The sequence below is a fragment of the Epinephelus moara genome, chromosome 23 (assembly GCF_006386435.1).
Source record: "Epinephelus moara isolate mb chromosome 23, YSFRI_EMoa_1.0, whole genome shotgun sequence".
Taxonomy (NCBI): domain Eukaryota; kingdom Metazoa; phylum Chordata; class Actinopteri; order Perciformes; family Serranidae; genus Epinephelus; species Epinephelus moara.
This window is the reverse complement of record NC_065528.1, coordinates 57,396-65,742: the sequence shown is the minus strand read 5'-3', so window position 1 is coordinate 65,742 and position 8,347 is coordinate 57,396. Positions and strand designations below refer to the sequence as shown.

The 8,347-nt window shown below is 41.7% G+C and overlaps 1 protein-coding gene across 5 annotated transcripts in view; it reads right to left on the bottom strand.

Moving 5' to 3' along the window:
* Positions 1 to 8,347, bottom strand: part of ipo8 (importin 8) — a 100,998-nt gene that overhangs the window by 43,248 nt on the left and 49,403 nt on the right. For all 5 annotated transcript variants that reach the window (XR_007569345.1, XM_050036051.1, XM_050036048.1 and 2 more), the window contains exon 18: positions 4,053 to 4,178. Coding sequence is in view for 4 of the 5 variants with exons in the window: in XM_050036051.1 (XP_049892008.1) it covers positions 4,053 to 4,178 (126 nt within the window). In the remaining variant the exon portion in view is untranslated. The remainder of the gene's footprint in view (positions 1 to 4,052; positions 4,179 to 8,347) is intronic.

Here is an 8,347-nt window from a genome sequence, read left to right as displayed (position 1 = left end):
GGGCCAATGAGTTAAATCTGTTCTTCAATAGGTTTGACACTGCAGCCCCGGCCCCTGTTGGCTCTCCTGCTGACTGTCTCCAGCCACCACCACTTCTGACCCCCCCCCTCCTCCTCCTGATAGCACCTCATTCAACTTGATGAGCCCCTCACACCCATCCCCCACTCCTTACACCTCCTCTGGCTCCCATGCTACCTGCCCTCCTCTCACTTTGGACTTCAACTCTCCCCCTCCTCAACCTGCACTCTTTATACCTCTACATGTTAGGAGACAGCTGAGCAAACTCCCCACTGGTAAGGCTGTAGGCCCTGATGGTGTCAGCCCACGGGTTCTCAAAGCCTGCGCCGAACAGCTCTGTGGAGTGCTTCATCGTGTCTTCAAAATGAGCCTGAGCCTCCAGAGGGTCCCTGTGATATGGAAGACGTCCTGCCTCATTCCAGTGCCAAAGATGCCGCAGCCCAGCGGTCTTTATGAATTAACCTTATAGGCTAGTAACTGTAGCGACAACAGTCAGGTGCACCGTGCTGTCCAAGGTGCTGAGTGTGTCTGGAGCAGAGCAGGTCTCTGTCTCCCCGTGTGCAGTAGTGTGAATATTTATGCTATTAAAGCCATAGTTGGTAATCCTGTTCAGAAACACTTCTTGTTATACTGGGTAAAATGGTCCTTCCATCCTGAGAGTAGTCAATACATAATGTGTTCAGAAAAAGGAATGAAAAAAATCTGACCTCTGTGGCAGCTGCAGGCCTGTAAAAACTCTGACCAATCCCTGCCATTCGATGCGAATGGAAAGAACCAATCAGATGCCTTCATGTCTCGTATTGCCTGAGCCCCCCTCCGTCCCTCCCTCCCTCCTCCCTGCGCGCACTTATCACATGTCACCGTTGCCGGAAATATTCAGCACACTCCTCAGCAGAAATACTGAGTTAGCAGGAGTTTGCTGCACAATGGCAGAGAAAATGCAGCCAATAGCAACACTTCCAGTGTTACTTGTAACGGCTCGCCCCGCTAAACAGGCTAAGAAGAGAAAGTCAGAGGCAGAAAAGGCTGCGACGAAAAAGGCTTTGGATAAAGTGAGAGGACAAACCAGACATCAACAGCAGTCCAGCTTTTGAACGGTGGAGACAACTGAGGGAGCTGAAGGGCCTGAAAAGTGATGCAGAGGTTGCTGTCTTTCTGTTGGACAGGTAATTATTTATTTGCTTTGGGGGGATTTGTTATTTTACTCGGCTCTCCTCTGCTCTGCTGACTGCAGGATGGGCGTTCAGGCATGTCTGGGCTCGTGGCTTTGGACGGAGCACTGACGGGAGGGGGAGCAGGGGGTGGAGCTTAGACGAGGTGCCACTTTCAAATCTTGCTAGCTCTCCAACATTACCAACTATAGCTTTAAGTAAACGGAGAAAACATGTCTGTCATTGTTTCATAGCAGCAAAACAATAAGGCTTCATCAAATATATCAATATGTCCAAATATGTACATTAACTGAGAGTTATAAAACAGAATCAAGCGTCACACGGCTTTACAAATATGCCGAAAAATAATGCGTATGCATATTTCTGGCTTTGTGCGGGCACACAGTTTTAGTCATGTTTTAGTATGTTCTTGTTACTAAATCCACAGACATCTCAGCTTTAAAAATAATCAGGCCCATCCAAATTTTTGCAGGCCCACCCATTACCTACGTTCTGGCTCCGCCACTGTTTGCAGGATCCATGGAGACACAAATACATTTAAATTATACAGTCTAAATAAACATTCGTACATTATCCTATTTAATTTACTTTCTTTACCTTCAATCAGCCTCCCCCAATAGCCGATAACTCTCTTTTTAACTGCAACACACAGTGGATACCTCCCCAACTCTCCATAGACCATGTTATTACATGTTGATGTTTTAACTTTTAGAATATATTTGAGGAATCTGAGATGTAGTTTTTCTAGCACATCAATTTTTTCAAATCCCCAAACCTCACATGCATATAACATGACTGGTGAAACCAACTTGTCAAAGAGGTCTAGTGTGACATCTACAGGTAGGTCATGTGTTCTACTTCTACAAAGGAGGGCATACATAGCATGAGACGCCTGCTTATACAGCTCATCAATAGCAATTTTAAATGAACCATTATAGTTCATAGTGATCCCCAGATATTTAAAACAATGAACAACTTCTAAATTTTCTCCATTACAAACAAACTTAAATTTGCTGGTGGCAGCTTTTCTGGGTCCAAACACTGTGACCTTAGTTTTTTCGCTACTGATCTTCAGTTTCCATTTCTCACAGAAACCACACATCAAGTAGCCCCTCCTTTGAAGTAGACATGACAATTGTATCATCCGCGTACAACAGTACCATAAGTTGCATATAATTATCAATCATTTCATCATCAAAGTTAATAGACTGACAGCCATTACATATCAGGTAATCCTCTAAATCATTAATAAACAGTGCAAACAGCAATGGAGATAAATTTTCACCCTGCCTAACACCTGCTAAACTTACAAAAAATTCTGACTTAATTGCATTTACAAAAACACACGATTTTATGTTTTTATACATGTTCACTACTACGTCCAGGAATTTACCCTTAACACCTACTTTTAGCAATTTATACCAGAGAGCATCCCTCCAGACTGAATCAAAAGCCTTACTGTAATCAATAAAGGAACAGAATAGTCTCCTCTTTTTGAAACAAAATAAATCAATGACGTGTTTCAACCAAAACATATGATCAGTGGTGGAATAGCTCTTTCTAAATCCTGCCTGGTTTTCCCTCAGGATAGAATTGTCCTCACAGAACTTAAGTAGTCTTGTGTTTAGTATATTCGTAAATAGTTTACCCAAACAACTCAAAAGTGTGATGCCTCTATAATTATCCCAATCTGCAGCATCACCTTTTTTCTTAAAGACTGGCACTGTTGGGATTCACAGGACCACAGATGATTTATCATTTGGTAAAATCATCACTGGGCATTTAAAGGCCTTTTCCTCTGCATGCTCTTTGTTTTCCAAACAAAGACAGCTATTTGACACCCATCTCCAGGAGGTCTCACCTCACACCTCAGTGAGACACAAGTCTCACAACTTGATTGGACAGTACTGTTACAGTGACATGCCTCTCTGTGATGTCACCAAACTCTAAGCTAAGTCCTGCTCCTTTCAAGCGCTCTCTTGCTCTCCAGCTGTTGAACAGCTAACACCTCTTTCTGGCTGGGCCTGGAACAGCAGAGGCCCAGACCCTTGCTCCTTTCCCCAAACCACTAAAGGGTGGGCAATTGATCATGGACTCTCTTGCAAACACAAGGTTTGCAACTAGCTTTCCAGCAACAAGGAACTAAGTGAGCACCCAGCGTCTAACTCTGCTAAACCCTGAGTGACCAGCTTCCTTGGAGTTTCACCTTTGGAACAAAGGACCGAACAAAGACTGCACCTAGAACCTGCGTCAAGAACCCCGAAATCCTTCAGGCGTTACTGTTAATTTTGGTTGTTGTCATTAATTTAATTATTAATCAAAACTCCAAATTAATAGTTTAGCGTATTTTAAGAGACTGATATCTTTAACTGGCTATCATTTTTCCCTTTACAGAAATGGTGCCCCACGAGGTGATTTAATGTTAATTGAGTCACATTATTTAACATAATTATTAATAATAATTATTAATTACTTCCGATAGCCAATTAAATCCCAACATATTTGGTGCCTCCATGTGAAGCCCGAATTTATATTCCCAACATTTTCGGTGCCGCAGTGTGAGGTAAATATATGTTGACCCCAACAGCACAATCAGACCAACTGCCCAGTCCTCAGGGAAAATACTAGTGTCAAGGATCTTATTAAATAAAGAAACATATAATGGCATAAAAATGCTTGCAGTACTTTTAATATACTCATTTAGGATCCGGTCAGTTCCTGCTGCTTTTCCAGGTTTTAATTTTACAATAACATCCTTAATTTCCTGTTCGGTAAAACTAGAAACCAGATACCAACAAAGAGTATCTCCCAGATGACTGAAATGTTAATGAGTGAGTGTGAGCACATTCATGTAAGACATACCTGTAAAGTAGTTGAAGCAGTCGTGCTGGAAGACCTCGTACAAGACACCTAGAAGCTGCCACATCTGGGGGGAGATGGTCTGACAGGTGAGGCCGAATGCCAGTGACAAGATCTCCTCATAGAACTCTGCAGGAGACAGGAAAGGACTATTAGTGAATTTCATGCATGCAAACACATTCAAAACAAACCCTGAGTAACTTCACCTAGGGTAGGATAAGTGTAATGATAGGTGTTTATACATGTGAGCCTCCGTGTACTGACTTTTGATGAGACTTCACACGACCATACACCAATAAAATCCATAATGGTACCAAGCCTGTGGTGCATGTCCCATGGAGAATGTCAGCACCACTTCAAGCTGGCTTGAGAAAAAACAAAAAAACCAACAACAACAACAAAAAAAAAAAAAACATTGGCCAAGATGACACAGCTAGGTGTCACTGAGTGGGTGAAGAGTCAAGAGAAGTCAATTTTATTTATATAGCCCAATATCACAAATCACAAATTTGCAGCAGACGACACAAGTGTATAAACAGACAAAATTCCCTTGCTGGGGACTAAGAGCATTTTGCTCACTGGCAACATTTGGTAGGCCTATATTATTTCCATTAAGAAAATAAGGAACATTTCCTAAATTTCTGTAAAACACTGTATAGATACTGAGAAACATTTCCCAAAGGCAACAGGTCGCAATAGGCATGACATTGAAAACACAGAATAAAAAGAATAATAAAACATAAAACTTGTGCATTAGAAGGAATGTCAAAATTAGTTTCGCCTTGGCTAAATGCCAATGTAATTGCCAAATCCTTCAGTGATTATTTTATCCCATTTTATTCCAAGCAGCAGGTTTAAGAAGTTTGTTTTGTTTTTCCTTGTCCTGGTGATTGGCAGATTTGTGTTTTTCCATAGACCCTTTAACTGTCAGTTAGTTAGACTGTTAGTTTGACATTTTTTTGTAGGCGGGGCTTAGCTGGAGACACAACAATTCTCCACAGACATTAGCTAGCGCTAGCTAGCAAGTTCTGTTGGCTTCTTTTAGACAATAGAGGAAGTGCATTCAGAAATACTCATTCAGAGTGCCGGAGTGGACTCTGGCACAAACTGGATTGTTCATAAATTTGGAGCGCTGTTGTAATATGCCATTCTGTTATCCAGAGCACCGCACTCTCGGAGTGGCACTCTGTCTGGGGAGACGGAGCAGCAGAGCGTCGAGCGGAGTGAATGTGTGATAAACTTAACTGTTGGTTAATTCATATAGAAATACAACGCTCCGTTTCTTCAAACAACAGGGCTCTCATTTTAGCGTAGAGCATCAGATTGAATTTACAAATGCACCATGTTAGGTCACTCACTCTCTTGGGCCGCGAATGCTACTGGCTGACCAGTATGCTCTCACTCAGTGGATGGATGATTTGACAGAATTGCTGAAGGTGGGATGGCCGGCTTTGTGGTTGATTACTATGCCAATCTTACAAAGGAGGACAACACTTGAACGGTTTCCTCTGGTTTGTTTTGCTATCGAAGCTAACATTAGCTAATGCTCTATAGAGTTAGTGTTCCAGAGAAATCCAATATTCCTCTTTATACCTCACCGATCTCTGATTAGGTGGAAATGATAATCCTAAATACACATAACATTATTCATCCCTACAACAGTAAATACTTTTTTCCTAACGTGATATGAAGTGTGCGCTGCACATGCAAGCATTTTTGATGATCGCCTCCATCCAGTCCTTTCGTCTCATTGCATTTAACAACAGCTGTCTGTTTTTGTTGACAGAAGGTGGCAGCTGGTATGCGATAAAATGTAAGTTTTGAGCCATGACTCCTTCTATTTTGCTCCCAATAACACAACAAGACAACATTTTAAGACACCTATGCAGCCTACAGCCCTGTGGTGGCGAGTCATGTTTTACTTTCACCTAATAAAACAAAGTCATTGTGATGTCGACCTTAAAAGGGTCTATTCACATAACCTCTGACGGAGGAGCAATGCCAACACACCCTTTTGCCTTACACACAACTCTCTTGCCAATGCTGTTTGGCGGACTGGGAACCAGCAGTGGGGTCTTCTATCTCCAGTGTTTCATTTGCTCTGTCACAGGGTGACACACCAATCAGCTTGTTGTGCTAACCTGAGATTACAGGTTGAGAATGCCATAAAGCTTCCTGGGAGAACTCGGGCTTGTGAACTTTATTTCCGTATTAAGTACATCAGTCTAGATACGATGTATTCCGTGTGCAGCTGCGTGCACTTAACTGTGACCTTGTACTGTGACAGTTTGGAAAGAAGACATGAGCAGTTTCAACCCTACACGAGGGGCCTTACAATCTGTACAGCATACAACACCACGTGTCCTTACATCTTCAATTCAGATAAGGAAAAACTCCCCAAACAGAAAACTAATTGGGAAGATTCCATCGCATGCAATAAGAAAACATATCATAAGCTTAATCAAGCCTGCCTTGATCCCAAAAAAATCAATTAATCAATTACCGCCCCACGGTCATTACATTTACATCCATATCTGTGAAAACATGAATGCTTTACAGACACACATCTTCCCCCACAAAAGCACAGAAGAGCTATACAATCAGCACAGTTTGAAGATTAGTGTCACCAATTCAGTATCTGACCATATGTCTCCCCATTTGTCTCTGAGATATGACATTGACTAATGGCTAGAAAAGTGTTTTATGCAGAACATTATGATGTCACAGTTTAGTTGACCTTCGACCTTTTGGATATAAAATATCATCACTTCATCATTATATCGTATTAAACATCTGTGTGAAGTTTTGCCATAATTAGTAGGGATGCACAATATATATATCAGGGTGATAACATATCGGCCAATAATGGGACATTTTTATAATTATGCATTATTCTGATAATTAAAATTATAGACGATAAATAGCGCCAATAATATGAAGCCAGGCTACTTTCATTGACTAAACAAGGACAGCATCTACACACCCGAAACAGTGTGTGACGGTACATGTACCTTTAAACTTGGTTTGCGAGCCGCCAATAAACACAGAGAAGAAGAACAATAACTGCAGTTTGCTGTCTAGAGGGCAAAAGATGTCCCGTTTTGGACGTCTTTTACAGTTCCAGAGAAAGACAACAGGATTGCACCGAGGGTCAGATCTCTGACCGCTTGACACAGGTTAGACGCAGCACTGAAGGACCGTCTCCAGAGCGTTAGCATGAGCTAATTAGCAGCAGCGGCTGACATCCAACACCAAGGTTTTAAAAGGCTCAACTGTTAAACTTATTAATAACCGCTAGCCATGTGGTGCTACAGTTGGCGATTATTTGTAACCTCTCTGGCTGCTTGTGAGACACAGCCGTGTGTTTGTCTGAGCTGAGTGTTAATGTGTAAGGTTAATAAATAGCGCATTGCTGTTCTACTTGGTTGTTGAAGGCTAGTCTGTCATGGGACGGTGAAATGGTGCCTGGGTGTGTTTATAAAAGTGCAGTGTGACGATATAAACATTTCATACACCAGATGTAATGCGGACCTGAGATGTGAATTCAAGTCGTTCATATGAGCCAGCTGTCACTGTTTGTATCTGTTAGTGGAGACTCCACTCTGCAGTGTAGTTTACATACTTTACTGATACACCAAAAAATTACACAGTAACACTTGGCTTCATAATCTCCCTCCCTACCGTTAACTATAAATTCAATACTGATTAAAAGTCATTTTACTTTTGCATGCTTGTATTTATTATGTTGATCTGTTGTGTAGGGTTATATGGGGGCAAGGACTTGAGTGGAGGTCATTTGACAATATCCCAGGAAATCCTCCATCTTTTTCGCAGTTTATTGTTGGCAGGTACGAAGAGTCAGAACTCTTCTTTGTTTTTGTTGTGTTAGCAATAGTGATGTCAGTTTGATTTGATTGGGTCAGGGCTATGGAATATTTTATCATCGATATTTTCTCACTACATCTTAGCCTTTCTTACCCTCAGGTGTGTATAAACTACAGGTTATACACGTGTTTTTTTAAAATACAGAAATGTGAAATTATCGGTTATCGGACATGAGAAGCAGGCAATTATCGGTTATCTATATGGGTTGAAAAAATCCATACCAGTGCATTCCTAATAATTAGGGGCCGGGCAGCTTAAGCTGCCAGGACCCTATTGTTATCCTGCATGTTCTTCTTCTTTCTTCTTCTTCTGAGGAAATCCTACTTCCCATGCGCGAAAAATCACCAAACTTTGCACAAAGGTCCAGTCCCATGCCAGATTGCCTCAGCTGCAAAAACAGGCCAATAGTCCTG